Below are 20,402 nucleotides of genomic sequence, written 5' to 3'. Positions count from 1 at the left end.
GCACACGCACTCACACACCCCTCTCTTTGTCACCCCACCTCAATTTCAAGAGCGAGACCCCTACACACGCTATGGTTCCCCCCCCTGCTTCCTATGGGGGGAGCCCTGTCTACATCCAGCTGATATTTTAGTGTCACTGGTGCCTGTTCTTCAACTGCCTCAGTAGTAATGTCACATAATGTATTTAGTCACACGTTATAGTCACATGCACACACATAATAGAAACACTAAACACAGCTACCGAGGGAAGGAGGAAAAAGCCAGTAGGATGTCAGACTACAATCAACTCCCCCTCTCTCCCCATGGACAGAGCCCCCAACCCATTCTCATCCTAGACTCCACCACAAACATGCACGCACGCACGCACGCACCGCACGCACGCACACACGCACACACGCACACACGCACACACGCACACACGCACACACGCACACACGCACACACGCACACACGCACACACGCACACACGCACACACACACACACGCACACACGCACACACGCACACACGCACACACACACACACACACACACACACACAGAGAGAGAGAGGCATGTACACACGCACAACCCATCCTACACCCTCACCACAACCACCCCCCACCCATCTTCCTCGCTCTGCCTAATACCCACAGCCCTCCGGCTCTGTGCTGGCCTGGGGGACACCCATTTCACTTTGCCAATCTCACTGACACACAGCCATTACTGGTGCGTTTGAAGAGCCCCAGTTGCTGCTCTTCCCAAAGCCCAGATGAAAGCCTCTGCCTGGGGCTCCGAATACCAGGGCCCTATGAACTGCAGGGCTGACTGGATCCAGGGGTATAATTTCTACTGTCAACAGGGAAGCCAGTTTGTGTTGGATGAGACACTTCCCACCACACAAACACACAGAGTCAGACACGAACACAAACACATGAAAGGAGACCAAACGTGTGGTTTGTTTGACTGAATAACACATAAGTAGCTCTGCGGCCACGTTTGTTGACACTCAGAGGAGACACTCACAGACCGCAGGGTTCGTCACAAAGGATGTGTATGGGAGTGTTGAGTTGGAATGTATTTACAAAGTTAGATGATTATAGGACAGAGACAGGGGACATAACGGTGAGAAAGCCAATGCTCAAGCATAAAGACATGAAGATAAAATAATTAGCTGGATTTCTTACAGCTTGCCTAAGTATAGAGGAGAATAGAATGAGTCATTTCGTAGAGGATCGTCTTCAGCAATAACATGGTTCAGAGGCACCATTTTGATTCATCAGAAATTCAGAGTCCTTTACACCATTACTTCCTCAAAAACTTAATGTGATATGATGGAAAAGGAAACTTGAGACCTACTTTCCTTGCGTTTCTCAAATATCCTAGGATGATTTGCATGCATGCACATGGTTATGGATGATTATTACATGAAAGTACACATATCGCAACTCTCTACATGAACTCAGCAAAAAAAGAAACGTCCCTTTTTCGGGATCCTGTCTTTCAAAGATAATTCGTAAAAATCCAAATAACTTCACAGATCTTGTTTGTAAAGAGTTTAAACACTGAACATGCACCTGTGGAACGGTCGTTAAAACACTAACAATTAAGGTCACAGTTATGAAAACTTAGGACACTAAAGAAGCCTTTCTACTGACTCTGAAAAACACCAAAAGAAAGATGCCCAGGGTCCCTGCTCATCTGCGTGAACGTGACTTAGGCATGCTGCAAGGAGGCATGAGGACTGCAGATGTGGCCAGGGCAATAAATTGCAATGTGTGAGACGCCTAAGACAGTGCTACAGAGAGACAGGACAGACAGCTGATTGTCCTTGCAGTGGCAGACCACATGTGAACAACACCTGCACAGGATCGATACGTGCTCTTCACTTACGAGTCACAGTTTTGTCTCACCAGGGGAGATGGTCGGATTCGTGTTTATCGTCGAAGGATTGAGCGTTACTTCGAGGCCTGTACTCTGGTGCGTTATCGATTTGGAGGTGGAGGGTCCGTAATGGTCTGGGGCGGTGTGTCACAGCATCATCGGACTGAGCTTGTTGTCATTGCAGGCAATCTCAATGCTGTGCGTTACAGGGAAGACATCCTCCTCCCTCATGTGGTACCCTTCCTGCAGGCTTATCCTGACATGACCCTCCAGCATGACAGGAATGTCATTGTTCTGTCATGGCCAGCAAGGAGCCCAGATCTCAATCCCATTGAGCACGTCTGGGACCTGTTGGATCAGAGAGTGAGGGCTAGGGCCATTCCCCCCAGAAATGTCTGCAAATCTGGTGCAGTCCATGAGGAGGAGATGCGCTGCAATACTTAATGCAGCTGGTGGCCACACCAGATACTAGCTGTTACATTTGATTTTGACCCCCTTTGTTCAGGGACACATTAATCAATTTCTGTTAGTCACATGTTTGTGGAACTTGTTCAGTGTATGCCTCAGTTGTTGAATCTTATTATGGTCATACAAATATTTACTCATGTTAAGTTTGCTGAAAATAAACGCAGTTGACAGTGAGAGGACGTTTCTTTTTTTGCTGAGTTTATATCCTTGAGTGGATATAATCAGTTTAATGTCACATATATGATAATCACATATGGTACATAAAGATCTACTCACAGCAGTGTTTTTTAAACCTCTACCTGGAAAAGAATGACTGGAAATAACAAGAGGAAATAGGCAACATTTTTGAGACAAAAATATGTGCTTTGCTGGCACATACAGTGTATTTAGAAACAATTCAGACCCCATGGCCTTTTTCAATTTTTTTTAAGTTACAGCCTTATTCTGAAATCGATTGTTTTTTTCCCCTCATCAATCTACACACAATACTCCATAATGACAAAGCAAAAAAAGGTTTTTAGAAATTCTAGAAAATGTATTCCAAAAATGTAAACTGAAATATAACATTTACATACAGTACATATTTAGACCCTTTACTCAGTACTTTGTTGAAGCACCTTTGGCAGCGATTACAGCCGTGAGTCTTCTTAGGTATGACGCTAGTTGGGCTGCGAGACTTAATTGCCACACATTTTGCCTCATCCCTCTCAACCATACAATTTTACAATTCCTCATCAATCCAAGGGGATTTAACAGTTTTTACAGTCATTTTCTTAATGGGTGAGTGCTTATTACTAACTGGAATAAGTAGTTTCATAAATGTCTCAAGCACAGCATCTGGTTGCTCCTCATTACACACTACAGACCAGCAAATATTCTTAACATCATCAACATATGAATCACTCCAAAACGTATTGTATAACCTCTTATACAGTATATTAGGCCCAGCCTTTGGATCTTTGGTTTTCCTAGATATGGCTATTATATTGTGATCACTACATCCTATGGATGTGGATACTGCTTTAAAGCAAATATCTGCAGCGTTAGTAAAGATGTGATCAACACATGTTTATGATTTAATTCCTGTGCTATTTGTAACAACCCTGGTAGGTTGACTGACAACCTGATCCAGGTTGCAGGCACTAGTTGCAATTTGAAGTTTTTTCCTGAGTGGGCAGCTTGATGATAGCCAGTCAATATTTAAATCACCCAGAAAATATACTTCTCTGCTGATATCACATACATTATCAAGCATTTCACACGTATTATCCAGATACTGTCAGCAGTTTCCCACAAGAATGGGCTTTAGGGGAGGCAGATGAACCTGTAGCCATATTACTTACTTCAATAGTATTGAACATCAGATCGTCTCTAAAATGTACAGGAATGTGGTTCTGAATACAGACCGCAACACCGCCTCCGTTGGGATTTCTGTCTTTTCGGTAGATGTTATAACCATGTATTGCTACCACTGTATCATCAATGTCTTATTAAGTGAGTTTCAGAGACAGTCAGAACACAGTGCCTTGTGAAAGTATTCACCCCCTTGTCATTTGTCCTATTTTGTTGCCTTACAACCTGGAATGCAACTTGATTTTGGGGGGGTTGTATCATTTGATTTGGACAACATGCCTACCACTTTGAAGATGCAAAATATTTTTTTATAGTGAAACAAACAACAAATAAGACAAAAAAATCGGAAAACTTGAGTGTGCATAACTATTCACCCCCCCAAAGTCAATACTTTGTAGAGCCACCTTTTGCAGCAATTGCAGCTGCAAGTCTCTTGGGGTATGTCTCTATAAGCTTGGCACATGTAGCCACTGGGATTTTTCTCCATTCTTCAAGGCAAAACTGCTCCAGCTCCTTCAAGTTGGATGGGTTCCGCTGGTGTACAGCAATCTTTAAGTCATACCACAGATTCTCAATTGGATTGCAGTCTGGGCTTTGACTAGGCCATTCCAAGACATTTAAATGTTTTCCCTTAAACCACTCGAGTGTTGCTTTAGCAGTACGCTTAGGGTCATTGTCCTGCTGGAAGGTGAACCTTCGTCCCAGTCTCAAATCTCTGGAAGACAAACAGGTTTCCCTCAAGAATTTCCCTGTATTTAGCGCCATCCATCATTCCTTCAATTCTGACCAGTTTCCCAGTCCCTGCCGATGAAAAGCATCCCCACAGCATAATGATGGATGGGTGATGAGAGGTGTTGGGTTTGCGCCAGACATAGCGTTTTCCTTAATGGCCAAAAAGCTACATTTTTGTCTCATCTGACCAGAGTACCTTCTTCCATATGTTTGGGGAGTCTCCCACATGCCTTTTGGCGAACACCAAACGTGTTTGCTTATTTTTTTTTAAGCAATGGCTTTTTTCAAGTAGGGGTACATAAATTAAATTACTTACATTGTGTTTGCCAATTCCCCTAAGATCATGTACATTTGATGCAGCATTATGACGACTCATTGTCCCAATGGTAGGGATTAACTGATTTGTGGAGTGCTGCAGAGATGGTTGTCCTTCTGGAAGGTTCTCCCAACTCTACAGAGGAACTCTGGAGCTCTGTCAGAGTGACCATCGGGTTCTTGGTCAAGGAATGATGCTGGGGATGAGAAGCAGGTACTGGGAGTGAACATTTAATTACCAACGGACATGGAACAGGACAGGACAGTGTCTGGACAGGAACACACAACGATATTAATGCTAACGCAGGGATCTAACCAAAGAAACAGAGAGATATAGGAGGGGCAATCAACATAGTGATGGAGTCCAGGTGGGTCCAAAAAAGTGCAGGTGCGCATAACAATGGTGACAGGTGTGCGTAATGATAGGCAGTCTGGTGCCCTCGAGCGTCAGAAATGGAGAGCGGGAGCAGGCTTGACAGTACCCCCCTCCCCTCTAGGGGCGCCACCCGGCCTCCCACCTGGGCAAGCCTGACGGGCAGGCCAAGGCATGGGCTCTGGACAAGCCGTTTGGGGGCATAGAAGCCCAACGAACTGGCAAAGGTGTAGGAGCCTGGCGAGCCGGCTCAGGTGTGGGAGCCTGACAATCCGGCTGACACGTGAAAGCCCGATGATCCTGCTGAGGCGTGGGAGCCTGATGAACTGGCTGAGGCGTGGGAGCCTGGTGGCCGGCTGAATCATGACGTGGCGTGGGCGCCTGCCGAGCCCACCGAGATGACCTCTCGAGCCAACAAAGGCGTGGAAGCCCAACGAGCTAGCTGAGGCACCCCTGGTTCCCACTGCGATAGCACCCAGATCCAACGTCACCAACCAAAACTCCCTGATGCTTCTTTTAGTGGTGTCAGCATTCTGTAAGGAACGTCGCTGGGGATGAGAAGCAGGTACAGTGAGTGAACATTTTATGACCCACAGACATGGAACAGGATAGGACAGCGTCTGGACAGGAACACACAACAACATTAATGCTGACACAGGGATCTAACCAAATAAACAGAGAGATATAGGAGGGGCAATCAACATAGTGATGGAGTCCAGGTGGGTCCAATGAAGTGCAGATGCACGTAACGATGGTGACAGGTGTGCGTAATGATAGGCAGTCTGGCACCCTCGAGCGCCAGAGAGGGAGAGCGGGAGCAGGTGTGACACTCGGAGCTCTATGGACAATTCCTTCAACCTCATGGCTTGGTTGTTGTTATGACATGCACTGTCAACTGTGGGACCTTGTATAGACAGGTGTGTGTCTTTCCAATTCATGTCCAATCAATTGAATTTACCACAGGTGGACTCCGATCAAGAAACATCTCAAGGATGATCAATGGAAACAGGATGTACCTGAGCTTAATTTCAACTCTCATAGCAAAGGGTCTGAATTCTTATGTAAATAAGGTATGTTTATTATTCTTAATACATTTGCAAACATTTCTAAAAACCTTTTTTTGCTTTGTTATTATGGGGTATTCTGTGTAGATTGATGAGAATTATAATTTTTTTTGTCCATTTTAGAATAAGGCTGTAACGTCACAAAATGTGGAAAAAGTCAGGGGGTCTGAATACTTTCCGAATGCACTGTAGCTGGTCAGAAATAGCAATTGTTTTGTAAAGAATTGGGGTGGCCTCTTCAATCTTCATGCCATTCTCTGGCCCTGCGTTCCACTCTCCCCAGCCACTCTACTGGGGCAACGGGTAGTGTAGTAAAACCTCCTGGTGTAGGAACGCTTATACTTCATCAGGACCTGGTCACCTACTGGGGCCTGCAGGTAAGAAGAAGCGCTCGATCCAGGGTTGTATTGATGTGAGATGTTCTGAATTTTGCAGATATACTGCACAAAAATATAAACACAACATGCAACAATTTCAAAAATGTTTACTGAATTACAGTTCATATAAGGAAATCAGTCAATTGAAATAAATTAATTAGGCCCTAATCTATGGATTTCACATGACTGGGAATACAGATATGCATCTGTTGGTCACAGATACCTTTAAAAAAAGTAGGGGGTGGATCAGAGAACCAGTCAGTATCTGGTGTGACCACAATTTGCCTTATGCTGGATATTGGGGGGAACTGGAACACGTTGTCGTACACGTCGATCCAGAGCATCTCAAACATGCTCAATGGTTGACATGTCTGATAAGTATGGAGGACATGGAATAACTGGGACATTTGACATTTTCAGCTTCCAGGAAATGTGTATAGATCCTTGCAACATGAGGCTGTGCATTATCAGGCTGAAAGATGAATTGCACGACAATGGGCCTCAGGATCTCATCACGGTATCTCTGTGCATTGAAATTGCCATTCACAAAATGTAATTGTGTTAGTTGTCTGTAGCTTATACCTGCCCGTACCATAACACCACCACCACCATGGGGCACTCTGTTCACAACATTACATCAGCAAACCGCCAGCCCACACGATGCCATGCACGTGGTCTGCGGTTGTGAGGCCAGTTGGACGTACTGCAAAATTCTCTAAAATGACTTAGAAGACTTATGGTAGAGAAATTAACAATCAATTTTCTGGCAATAACTCTGGTGGACATTCCTGCAGTCAGCATGCCAATTGCACATTCCCTCAAAACTTGAGTAATCTGTGGCATTGTGTTGTGTGACAAAACTGCACATTTTATAGTGACCTTTTATTGTTCCCAGCACAAGGTGCACCTGTGTAATAATCATGCTGTTTAATCAGCTTCTTGATATGCCACCTGTCAGTTGGATGGAATATCTTAGCAAAGGAGAAATGCTCGCTAACAGGGATGTAAACCAATTTGTGTTGTTTTTTTGCGTATGGAACATTTTTGGGATCCTTTATATTAGTTCATGAAACATAAGCACCACTTTTTTTGGCTAAATTCTTTTTTTAATAATAAAATATATCACATTCAGTGGCGACCCGTCATTCAGGGCAGATGGGACAGAGCCCCACCTGTTTAGCTAAAAGTACCTGTCAAAGGTTTGGAGACACCTACTCATTCAAGGGTTTTTCTTCATTTTTACTATTTTCTATATTGTAGAATAATAGAAGACATCAAAACTATGAAATAACACATACGGAATAATGTAATCATTTTTGGTTCCAACCGCCACGTCTTTGTGAGGCACAGAGTAGGTGAACGGATAATCTCCACATGTATGGTTCCCACCGTGAAGCATGGAGGAGGTGTGATGGTTTGGGAGTGCTTTGCTGGTGACACTGTCAGTGATTTATTTAGAATTCAAGGCACACTTAACCAGCATGGTTACCACAGCATTCTGCACCAATACGCCATCCCATCTGGTTTGCGCTTAGTGCGACTATTATTTGTTTTTCAACAGGACAACGACACAAACAACACCTCCAGGCTGTGTAAGGCCTATTTGACCAAGAAGGAGAGTGATGGAGTGCTGCATCAGATGACCTGGCCTCCACAATCACCTGACCTCAACCCAATTGAGATGGTTTGGGATGAGTTGGACCGCAGAGTGAAGGAAAAGCAGCCAACAAGTGCTCAGTATATGTGGTAACTCCTTCAAGACTGTTGGAAAAGCATTCCTCATGAAGCTGGTTGAGAAAATGCCAAGAGTGTGCAAAGCTGTCGTGAAGGCAAAGGGTGACTACTTTGAAGAATATCAAAAATAAAATATATTTTGATTTGTTTAACACTTTTTTGGTTACTACATGATTCCATGTGTGTCATTTCATAGTTTTGATGTCTTCACTATTATTCTACAATGTAGAAATGAGTAAAAAAAGAAAAACCCTTGAATGAGTAGGTGTCCAAACTTTTGACTGGTACTGTACATATATATTTTTCATGCCTGTTTTGCATGTCATTTTGGCATTAATACGTGTCACATATACGTTTTCAAACAATGTAAAAAAAAGTACTGCTCAAAAAAATAAAGGGAACACTTAAACAACACATCCTAGATCTGAATGAAAGAAATAATCTTATTAAATACTTTTTTCTTTACATAGTTGAATGTGCTGACAACAAAATCACACAAAAATAATCAATGGAAATCCAATTTATCAACCCATGGAGGTCTGGATTTGGAGTCACACTCAAAATTAAAGTGGAAAACCACACTACAGGCTGATCCAACTTTGATGTAATGTCCTTAAAACAAGTCAAAATGAGGCTCAGTAGTGTGTGTGGCCTCCACGTGCCTGTATGACCTCCCTACAATGCCTGGGCATGCTCCTGATGAGGTGGTGGATGATCTCCTGAGGGATGTCCTCCCAGACCTGGACTAAAGCATCCGCCAACTCCTGGACAGTCTGTGGTGCAACGTGGCGTTGGTGGATGGAGCGAGACATGATGTCCCAGATGTGCTCAATTGGATTCAGGTCTGGGGAACGGACGGGCCAGTCCATAGCATCAATGCCTTCCTCTTGCAGGAACTGCTGACACACTCCAGCCACACGCGGTCTAGTATTGTCTTGCATTAGGAGGAACCCAGGGCCAACCGCACCAGCATATGGTCTCACAAGGGGTCTGAGGATCTCATCTCGGTACCTAATGGCAGTCAGGCTACCTCTGGCGAGCACATGGAGGGCTGTGCGGCCCCCCAAAGAAATTTCCACCCCACACCATGACTGACCCACCGCCAAACCGGTCATGCTGGAGGATGTTGCAGGCAGCAAAACGTTTTCCACGGCGTCTCCAGACTCTGTCCCGTCTGTCACGTGCTCAATGTGAACCTGCTTTCATCTGTGAAGAGCATAGGGCGCCAGTGGCGAATTTGCCAATCTTGGTGTTCTCTGGCAAATGCCAAACGTCCTGCACGGTGTTGGGCTGTAAGCACAACCCCCAACTGTGGATGTCGGGCCCTCTTACCACCCTCATGGAGTCTGTTTCTGACCGTTTGAGCAGACACATGCACATTTGTGGCCTGCTGGAGGTCATTTTGCAGGGCTCTGGCAGTGCTTCTCCTGCTCCTCCTTGCACAAAGGCGGAGGTAGCGGTCCTGCTGCTGGGTTGTTGCCCTCCTACGGCCTCCTGATGTACTGGCCTGTCTCCTGGTAGTGCCTCCATGCTCTGGACACTACGCTGACAGACACAGCAAACCTTCTTGCCACAGCTCGCATTGATGTGCCATCCTGGATGAGCTGCACTACCTGAGCCACTTGTGTGGGTTGTAGACTCCGTCTCATGCTACCACTAGAGTGAAAGCACCGCCAGCATTCAAAAGTGACCAAAACATCAGCCAGGAAGCATAGGAACTGAGAAGTGGTCTGTGGTCCCCACCTGCAGAACCACTCCTTTATTGGGGGTGTCTTGCTAATTGCCTATAATTTCCACCTGTTGTCTATCCCATTTGCACAACAGCATGTGAAATGTATTGTCAATCAGTGTTGCTTCCTAAGTGGACAGTTTGATTTCACAGAAGTGTGATTGACTTGGAGTTACATTGTGTTGTTTAAGTGTTCCCTTTATTTTTTTGAGCAGTGTATCTAAAAGCCACATACAAACTTGGTCTCTTTCTTGCTTTTTTGAATAAGGCAGCTCCAAAATGCAGGTGTTTCAGCCTAGCTCAGTGCTTTCTGTGGTGGTGGGGCAGCTAGGGGAAAATACGGAGCATAGGGGTTGGTAATGTTCTCTAGTCGCGCCGTGATTGGCTCAGTGTTCTGTCACTCATGGGGACACTACATCAACACAAAATCTATGGCTAGAGCTCAAAAATTCAAGCCCCTTGAGTGCTGCCATAGAGTTACATTATAAGTGCCCATCCAAGAGGGCTCAAGGTCATTGGCCACAGATAAAATGACATCAAATCATGTTATGTCTACAGTAGCTTTGATTGGACTGATCATGTCAACATCTTACTTTCAAAATCTTAGCTAGCAGTCATCATCATCATCATGAATCAAGTCGATAATCTACTGGAAAATCATTTTCAATCTTTGTCATATGAAGAGAAATAATGAAGAGAAATTATAGATAAAATGTATTGGTGCTCATCAGCTATTGGACATAAACATTGTAAATTGTAAATTCAACATTGAGTGGTTTTGAAGGAATCATTGGCTAACTGCAATCATTGCACAGCAATCACTAGCTTGCTATTCAGTGGAGTGGGTGTGTGGTCCCAAGTCTGGGTTTAAGGATCTCTTTTCCAAGCTTAAAAGAATAAACATTCAACATTGGCCGTGCTGTCAATCCAGCATGACCTCTGCCGCGCTCAAAACAACTGGAACTGGGAAATCTCAGATTTCAGTAAGTTCAAGACGTCTGGGAACTCTGAAAACAACAAGCTCTGACTAGGAAAATACGTTTTGAACGGTCATGCAAATCGGTATTGCAAGTTGGGAACTCTGGCCTCATTCCAGAGCTTCAACTTGAAGATCACACCCCCCCCCCCCCCCATCCACTCGTTATCCTTGTGCCATAGTTTGTACATCTCAATTGTCAGTAGAAACTACATTTGTTTAAGCAAGTCATGCATATTTTTTTAAAGGCCGTAAATGAGGCTGAATGAACTGTTGTTTCGCTGCCAGACAAGGCTCCGCTGATAACCAGGTGTAGCAGTGGTGAGGTGTTGGGACTGCTGTTGGGACTCTGCAGTTGGGACAGCTTTATGTAGGCCCTAACAGTTTGTGGGCACCGTTTGTCACCGTTATAGTGCAATTAATGTGTTGTTTAATGTTGTGGCTTTGCTGGCATGCATTTAAAAAAACATTTTTTAGTTTGCCTCACCAATATTTACATGCTAAAAATCACATTACACATTTAGTAATGGCAGAATGCATTTTCAACTTCACGCAATGTAACACTTTTGTATGACAAAGTGTGCATTGAAAAGCACACCAAAGATCGCATTAACAGTAAGTAATACAATAAAGACGGCACTTCTAAAACACAAGCATGTCACTTCACCCACAAGCATTCCACTACACCCACAATAACATCTGCTAAATCTGCTCTGAGACTAGTCAAGGATCATATCACCTCCGCCTTACCGGTCACCCTAGACCCACTTCAATTTGCTTACTGCCCCAATAGGCCCACAGATTATGCAATCGCCATCACACAGCCCACTGCCCTATCCCATGTGGACAAGAAGAATACCTGCAGTTGAAGTCGGAAGTTTACATACACTTAGGTTGGAGTCATTAAAACTCATTTTTCAACCACTCCACAAATTTCTTGTTAACAAACTATAGTTTTGGCTAGTCGGTTAGGAAATCTACACTGAAATCTGAAGCTAGTTAGCTTTAGAAAACCCTGTGTAGATCTCACTTGCTTCTCGGGTGCTCTGTAGGGCTGTCTCAATTTTTATTTTTTTATTTTTTTAAATCTGTCCTCTCCTCCCCTTCATCTGCAATGATTAGAGACTTGACAGGGGGAAAACCATACAACGGAAGCTTATAATTAGGCTGGCTTTCACCTAGTCAGTTCTCTAAGATCAGAGCAATGAAGGAGAGGAGGCGAGGATGGATTTTTAAGGTAGAGACAGCCTATGAGTACAATGACACCAACATAACAACCTTTACACCAAATAGTCCAGGCAATGTTGACTGGCACACTTTTAGACCAGCACAAACACCACACCCACAGTCCTTCTTTATCTGGTGGCTCCATCCAAGTGATACCACTGTAGTCGAACTGTAAACAGGGAAATGGAATGACAAAGGAACAGCCATAGGCACAATCAGTGAGAGGTGTAAACTGAAGTTTAGAAAGTATGGAGGCTCTCTTCTGTGTGGAGTCACTCTGTCATTAGACTCACAGCTGTACCCGAAGAGAAAAAAAGTTTAAGGGTGATTACGCATATATATATATATATATTTTTTTTTTTCTTTAAGTGTTTTATTATCCTGGTATTTAGTCACATGTATTAGTCGGGTACATGTTAATGAACTCATATTTACTCAATTCTTTGGGGTTCATTAAAATAAGTACTATTATACCATATTAAAAAGGGGGAAACCTACTCAGTTGTCCAACTGAATGTATTCAACTGAAATGTGTCTTCCACATTTAACCCAACCCCACTGAATCAGAGAGGTGCGGTGGTCTGCCTTCATCGACATCCACGTCTTCGGCGCCCAGGGAACAGTGGGTTAACTGCCTTGCTCAGGGGCAGAATGACAGATTTTTACCTTGTCAGCTCTGGGATTCGATCCAGCAACCTTCTGGTTACTGGCCCAACGCTCTGACCACTAACATGGAGTTACCAACGGTGTTTAAATTATTTTAAAAAAGCACAAGACAGTATCCATTGTAATCACATAATGTCCTCATAAATACCAGGTAAATACAAACTTGAAACAGGACAGTCAAATAAAATGCTAGAATTTGAGAACAATGGAATAAGAGGTGGCTATGGAACTATTCCTGTTGCCATGAGACCAGCCTCATAGGGATAGCAGTAGAAATCTGGATCCATTAGAGTTCATGTGTGTCCATCCATACAAGAGGATGGTACAGAGGAGGAAATTGCAAAGGGGTGGGGGTAATGATTTAGATAATACCGTGGTATAGGAGGGATAGATTAGCCTTCAGGGCGTAAAAATGCTAAACAGGCAAATGGACCCAAAGATTCCTGCCCTTTAGATCCTCTCCTTTTGAAGTGAAAATGTCTGAAATTAATTCAAGCCTAATGGATTCAGGTTACTGTCAGGTAAAAGATACAATCTGGGATTTGTTCAGCCAATATGAATGACCAAAAATGCCTGCAAATATCTCAGATTGCACCTTTAACCCAATGCAGGTGAAATGGAGACTGAAATTGAAACCAGGTTAGCTACTGCACAATATACAAGCTGTCTGATTTTAAATCCTTTATTGTTTATGACTTGAGAGTTAAGGGAATTCTTTTAAGAAACACAGAAAACAAGAACTGATCAATATTAATAATAATCGCATAAAAACACATCAATTGTATCTTTTTTTTATGAATCATCATATAAAACCAGGACATTGTGGAAATGAAAGAACGGGAATAACTAGAGTCTGAAGAACAAATCCGAAAAATGTACAGAGAAAACAATACGTCTATGTTGGATCAAAAAAAAAAAGAAGTATAGTCAATACAATTCATGCAGACGTCAGATAATATAACTATTCTGGAACAGTCTACAAAGAGCATAAATATATTACAGTCTTTGACACCACAATCCATCCATAGCCATGCAAATGCATCGTTATTGAAATGCATTTAAAGAGGATATCTATCGCCGATGTTTTCCAGCTGTTCATATTAATATTCATTCAAATCAAAAAACGACCTTATTGCACAAGCCCATAATTCATAATTCATGGGGTGAGCTTGACAATGCTAGCTATGACCTAGGAGCAATATGCAGATTGCCATGTCATGTCTTACGTTCAGTGCAACCGTAGAAATTGTTTTTAAATTTGATTTTTCTTTTCCCCATCTTATCGGTGTGGCCACAGCCTTTGAATTCTACGCATAATTTTGGTCCTCTTGTGATAAATGGATGGCATTTGATTGGTCTGCTGCAAAACATTTACTTATTACAACTTCAAGGAAGACATTTTTACAAAAAGTATTTACACTAGGTAGGATAACCAGCTCAGAAAAAAAGAAAACTGGCAGAAATGTGTTTTTTTGGTTGCTATCATCTGTCAAAAAACTAAAATTGCCCCTTGATAACTTATAGAAGCCAAATAACTGCTCTCCTATGCAGTGACATGACAGATTCATAGTATTAAAACTCTTTGTTCTCAAACACTCAATCTTCAGGTAAGTGCCAAAATAACGGAAACACCAACATAAAGTGTCTTAATAGGGCGTTGGGCCACTACGAGCCACCAGAACAGCTTCAATGTGCCTGGGCATAGATTCTACAAGTGTATGGAACTCTAATAAAATTAATAATGGACCGAATTGAAAGGATGTGATACCATTCCTACACGAGAAATTCCATCATTTGGTGTTTGGTTGATGGTGGAAAACACTGTCTCAGTTGCCACTCCAGAATCTCCCATAAGTGTTAAATTGGGTTGAGATCTGGTGGCTGAGACAGACACCCTTTAAACACCCTATGCTCCTTTGAGACCCCTCTTTCAAAGTCACTGAGATCTCTTCTTCTAGCCATGATAGCCAAAATAATTGGCATTATTAAGCAATTGCGCAGTTTTATACATGATCCTAAGCATATTGGGATGTTCATTGCTTAATTAACTCAGGAACCACACCTGTGTGGAAGCACCTGCTCTCAATATAATTTGTATCCCTCATTTACTCAAGGGTTTCCTTTATTTCGGCAGTTACCTGTATATGTCTGTCAACATCTGTACTTTATTTCTTCAATGGAGAAAACTTTTAGTTTCCACATATTTACCTCAGCAAACAATAATACAGCTTTGACCCTGAAAGTGCCTTTTAAAGGGTGGAAAACAAAATCATATTAAGTTGAGCTGTGTATCATAAGGGTTATAACAACATTAGTAGCACATACAGTATGAAAATATGCCTGGTTCCAGATCTGTTGTGCCGTCTAGCCAACTCCTATGATCGTGTTTGTCAAGACAGCGCAAACATCTCTGGGATCAGGCTAGAACTTATCTACCTTAATCTCGAAAAAGACATCTGGCAGCATCATCAACTTGCTAACCCCCTATTTTCTATGTCACTTTATAATATTAGTCAATTAGTAATAAATGCATTACGTTGACGTCACAACTCACAGTGCATTAATGAAAGGACAGACATCACAATCAGAGCAAATTGAGTTATAGAACACCACATACTGTAGGAGTACTACTGCACGTTTAGATACCCTTTAGCAAAAAATTATAAACTAAAATTGCATTGAACTATTTTGGGATTGGAATATCACAACATTACAGAATAAGAGTCCCTCTCCAGTTTTTTATACATGCTTTCTATTTTTTTGTTAAGTCTGCTACTTATTTGAAAAACTGCATTTAGTAAAAACGTGGCTAATAAATCATAATGCATTCACAACTAGTCAACCAACACCATCAATTTGTCAACAAAGTGAAATTCATTTGGTATACCTTTCTTTTTCAAAAAATACAAATCAAATCTTATAAGTCCTATAGTCACACGACGGGTCTTTCCCTGGTTAAGAAGCCCAACGAAATAAAAAAATAAATAAAAAAAAAACATCTCTTCCAGAGCACTGCAGAATCAAGGAAATGGCTAGGCGATAAGACTACACGAGGGTGTTCGATAATACTACTACGCACTTCAGTGTCTCTGGATGGTCAGGTGAAAATTCTCAGTCGGAAAAACATCTCAGCCAAGTTAGCTACTACTGTATTGTACATCACTAGCGATGGGTCTCAGGTTCAGTCTTCTGTGCCCATATTCATAAAGCGTCTCACAGTAGCAGTGCTGATCTAGGATCAGTTATGCCTTTAAATAATAATTATTAATAAGAGGGGGAACCGGATCCTAGATCAGCACTCCTACTCTAAAACTCTGAATAAAGGCCCTGATCTAGTAAGGACAGGTTCAGAGTCCATGTAGTTCCGGCTGACACAGCAGTAGTCTGTGCACTCCACGTACAAGTTGACCTTCAACACCCGACCTAGGATCAGATTACCCCTACCTAATCCTACCCGTAACCATTAGGTGGGCTAATCTGACCCTAGATCAGCGGTTAAGGTCAATTTTGTACCTTCTCCAGTCGGGGCAGGGTTGTGGTGGTGGCGTGGTGATTTGCTGCCCTCTACGGGTGTGGGCAAGGCAGTGCAGGCGTGGCTCAGGAGGTTTTAGAAAGGAGGAGAAAGAGGAGGGACAGGGAAAGGAGGAGGAGATTTGGACGGGGACGGGGCTACTCATCGCAGCCCAACAGCTCCATTCGCAAGGTGATGCGCTCGTGCCACGCCCACGGCAGGATGCGGACCAATCGGGCATAGAAGGGAGGCTCGAACACATTCTTTTTGTGGACATTGTTGTCGCTGTTACCCGGGAAGATCTGGAAGTTTGGGAGCCAAATCACAAGCACAGAACTGATGGGAGCTAGTTAGGGCAAGAGACACTGATCATCTATCATACAATATAAAGGTCATCATTAAATCTATGACATCTTGACTTTGCGTTTCAACCGCTGACTCAATAACACCTATATGTAATATCAACAAAGTAATTCAATTCGATCCATTATTCGTAGGCAGGCACACATTCATGCTTGGCTCCCTTTAAATGGATGTTCCACTCAAAATACATACGGTAGGGGAATCAACGCCACTTAAGGTTAATGTAAAAACCATGTTAGGTTGTATTTTGGGTGGAACACCCCTTTGAGAACACACTACTTTGGAGGGACAGATTTGGCCACCTACCTTGTCTGTGCTGGTGACGTCGTCCTTGACTACGCTCCAGGACTGGCCGTCGTCGCTGTAGGCCACCTTGAAGGCAGAAACAAACTGGACTGCCCCAAAGTCCTTGGCCCCCTGGGTAATGATGCCCGTGATCCTCTTGGGGGACTCCAGGTCCACCTGTTACAGAAGAAGGAATTGTCAGAACAAGCAGGGTTCAGTGCCGGACTCTGATCTAGTGGCAACGCTGCCGACTCCAGACTACAAATCCTCCTGGCGACGGGGGTTTGAGCCCTCTGTGTCTCTGCCACTTTCTCATCTGTGCCCTTAATTGTCTGTATCCCCCACTACATCTCCCCACCACACTGTTCTACCATGAAAAATAAGAATATTGTGTCATCGGAACATCTTACCCAGATAAATTGAGTTCAAAACAAATTGTCAGTTATTTGTCGGCAAAGTAAACTTTCAGAAAGAATCTTCCAGAACTTTCACCAGCACCAACTCTAACCTACAGTTGACGTTGGAAGTTTACATACACCTTAGCCAAATGGTAGCATTGCCTTTAAACTGTTTAACTTGGGTCAAACGTTTTGGGTAGCCTCCCACAATAAGTTGGGTGAATTTTGGCCCATTCCTCCTGACAGAGCTGGTGTAACTGAGTCAGGTTTGTAGGCCTCCTTGCTCACACGCACTTTTTCAGTTCTGCCCACAAATTTTCTATGGGATTGAGGTCAGGGCTTCGTGATGGCCACTCCAATACCTTGACTTTGTTGTCCTTAAGCCATTTTGCCACAACTTTGGATGTATGCTTGGTGTCATTGTCCATTTGGAAGACCCATTTGCGACCAAGCTTTAACTTCCTGACTGACTGTCTTGAGATGTTGCTTCAATATATCAACATAATTTTCCTCCCTCATGATGCCATCTATTTTGTGAAGTGCACCAGTCCCTCCTGCAGCAAAGCACCCACACAACATTAGGCTGCCACCCCCATGCTTCACGGTTGGGATGGTGTTCTTCGGCTTGCAAGCCTCCCCCTTTTTCCTCCAAACATAACAATGGTCATTATGGCCAAAAGGTTCTATTTTTCTTTCATCAGACCAGAGGACATTTCTCCAAAAAAGTACGATCTTTGTCCCGATGTGTAGTTGCAAACTGTAGTCTGGCTTTTTTATGCCGGTTTTGGAACAGTGGCTTCTTCCTTGCTGAGCGGCTTTTCAGGTTATGTCGATATAGGACTCGTTTTACTGTGGATATAGATACTTCTGTACCTGTTTCCTCCAGCATCTTCACAAGGTCCTTTGCTGTTGTTCTGGGATTGATTTGCACTTTTCGCACCAAAGTACGTTCATCTCTAGGAGACAGAACGCGTCTCCTTCCTGAACGGTATGACGGCTGCATGGTCCCATGGTGTTTATACTTGCATACTATTGTTTGTACAGATGAACGTGGTACATTCAGGCGTTTGGAAATTGCTCCAAAGGATGAACCAGACTTGTGGAGGTCTACAATATTTTTCGGAGGTCTTGGCTGATTTCTTTTGATTTTCCCATGATGTCAAACAAAGAGGCACTGAGTTTGAAGGTAGGCCTTGAAATACATCCACAGCTACACTTCCAATTGACTCAAATGATGTCAGTTAGCCTATCAGAAGCTTCTACAACCATGACATAATTTTCTGGAATTTTCCAAGCTGTTTAAAGGCATAGTCAACTTAGTGTATGTAAACTTCTGACCCACTGGAATTGTGATACAATGACTTATAAGTGAAATGATCTGTCTGTAAACAATTGTTGGAAAAATGACTTGTGTCATGCACAAAGTAGATGTCCTAACCGACTTGCCAAAACTATAGTTTGTTAAAACAAGAAATTTGTGGAGTGTTTGACGAGTTTTCATGACTCCAAACTAAGTGTATGTAAACTTCTGACTTCAACTGCATCTCCCTCAGCTATAGACCACCAAGTGTCCAACACCCACACCACATCACTTCCTACAGTTCCCTCTGAACCTCCTGCAGTTACCTGCAGCCACTCGGAGCGGTTGGTGGTGGCCGCCGTCCAGGCGTTGGTCTTGCCCTGCTTGTCCAGCCGGGCATAGTGGGACTGCCAGGTGAACGCCTCAATTCCCCAGGTGCGGTGGACACTGGAGGCCGAGATCTGGCGGTCGGAGAGCAGGCGCGACTTCATGCCCATGGGCTCGGAGCAACCTGCCGTGTTTGAATACACTGAAGTGAGACGACGAGCACCGGGAGGGAAAGAGAGAGAGAAGTATGATAGACAAGGGACAGACAGAGAAGCAAGGCCCAAGCCAGCCAGTCAGTGAGCAGCACAGTGAAAGCACATGGATGATGGCCATTGATGACCAGAGTTGTGGGGAGGTGGAGTGAGTAGTGACATCCTGTAGTCATGCAGTACAGATCAGGGTTTCCGTTAGCCGATAATAGACGGCTTTTGGACGCAATTTTTTTTTGAAAAGCCAATAAATAAAATTGGCGCCAGCTAATTTTCCGGAAAAAGTATTCCTTTGAGAAATAAGGATTTTTATCCTATTCATTGATGAAAATACCAGTCGATGTAAATACATTTGACCGGTCATGCTTATCGGTCTATAGGTAATTTGCATAATTTTGTGGAATTAAATTGCCGCGTGTATATTCGTTATGCATCTTAGCATACAGATAGAGCCTTTGCATGGAACATCTGTCAGACAGCACAAGAGCTGCTACAGCTCCTCAAAAAGCTCTTTCATTGCTGCTTGACGAAACATGTGCTTTTATAAGCCCAGTCATTGTACAACAATTCTAAATGCAATCTTGTGTTAAAAACAGTTGATGGCCACGGTTAAAAAGAGCTACTATTTTTATTTCCCAACTGGTAATTGAAGCGCACTACCCATTTGCCATTCAAATGAATAGGCAACAGAAGACAGGCTTCATCAGCGCGTCACACACCACTTTGCTATGAGCTGGAGGCAGTATGCATTTTGAAAACATATTTAAATTGTTCGAAACCTGAACGTTTTACTACATATGAGGCATGTCTTACCTTGCTTCAAAGTAGCAAGCCAAAAACTGACCATATCCGTGGAGGCAATTATTTTAGACTTCCTTCCATATGCCATTGAAACCAGTAGCCTATTTCTCTTATGTTCTATTGGTTTTAAATAAACGTTTTCATTGTCCAGTAGCCAAAGGCACAATCCTAGTCATATTAGCATCTTTAGATCTCCCCGCTTTCAAAATTTGTAATAGATATTTTCATGTCACATGAAATGCTCGCATGTGTGATGCACTTTTGGCAAATGGTGTTTTCCTGCTAATTGTATTATGGAACGAACATTCACGTAGCCTACTTTGACACATTTTT

The 20,402-nt window shown here is 43.2% G+C and overlaps 1 protein-coding gene across 2 annotated transcripts in view; it reads right to left on the bottom strand.

Moving 5' to 3' along the window:
* Window positions 1–13,541: 13,541 nt before the first annotated feature.
* Window positions 13,542–20,402, bottom strand: part of mfge8b (milk fat globule EGF and factor V/VIII domain containing b) — a 43,168-nt gene continuing 36,307 nt past the window's right edge. The window contains exons 8-10 of one of the 2 annotated variants that reach the window (XM_029758299.1): window positions 19,059–19,261; window positions 17,056–17,211; window positions 13,542–16,688 (exon numbers count right to left, since the gene is read on the bottom strand). In XM_029758299.1, the coding sequence (XP_029614159.1) occupies window positions 16,545–16,688; window positions 17,056–17,211; window positions 19,059–19,261 (503 nt within the window). In that variant the 3' untranslated portion in view covers window positions 13,542–16,544. The remainder of the gene's footprint in view (window positions 16,689–17,055; window positions 17,212–19,058; window positions 19,262–20,402) is intronic. The other variant, XM_029758300.1, reaches the window with a different exon arrangement.

The sequence above is a fragment of the Salmo trutta genome, chromosome 7 (genome assembly GCF_901001165.1).
Source record: "Salmo trutta chromosome 7, fSalTru1.1, whole genome shotgun sequence".
In the NCBI taxonomy this organism is placed as follows: domain Eukaryota; kingdom Metazoa; phylum Chordata; class Actinopteri; order Salmoniformes; family Salmonidae; genus Salmo; species Salmo trutta.
The sequence above is the reverse complement of the archived record's forward strand: the minus strand, read 5'-3'. Positions and strand labels throughout refer to the sequence as shown.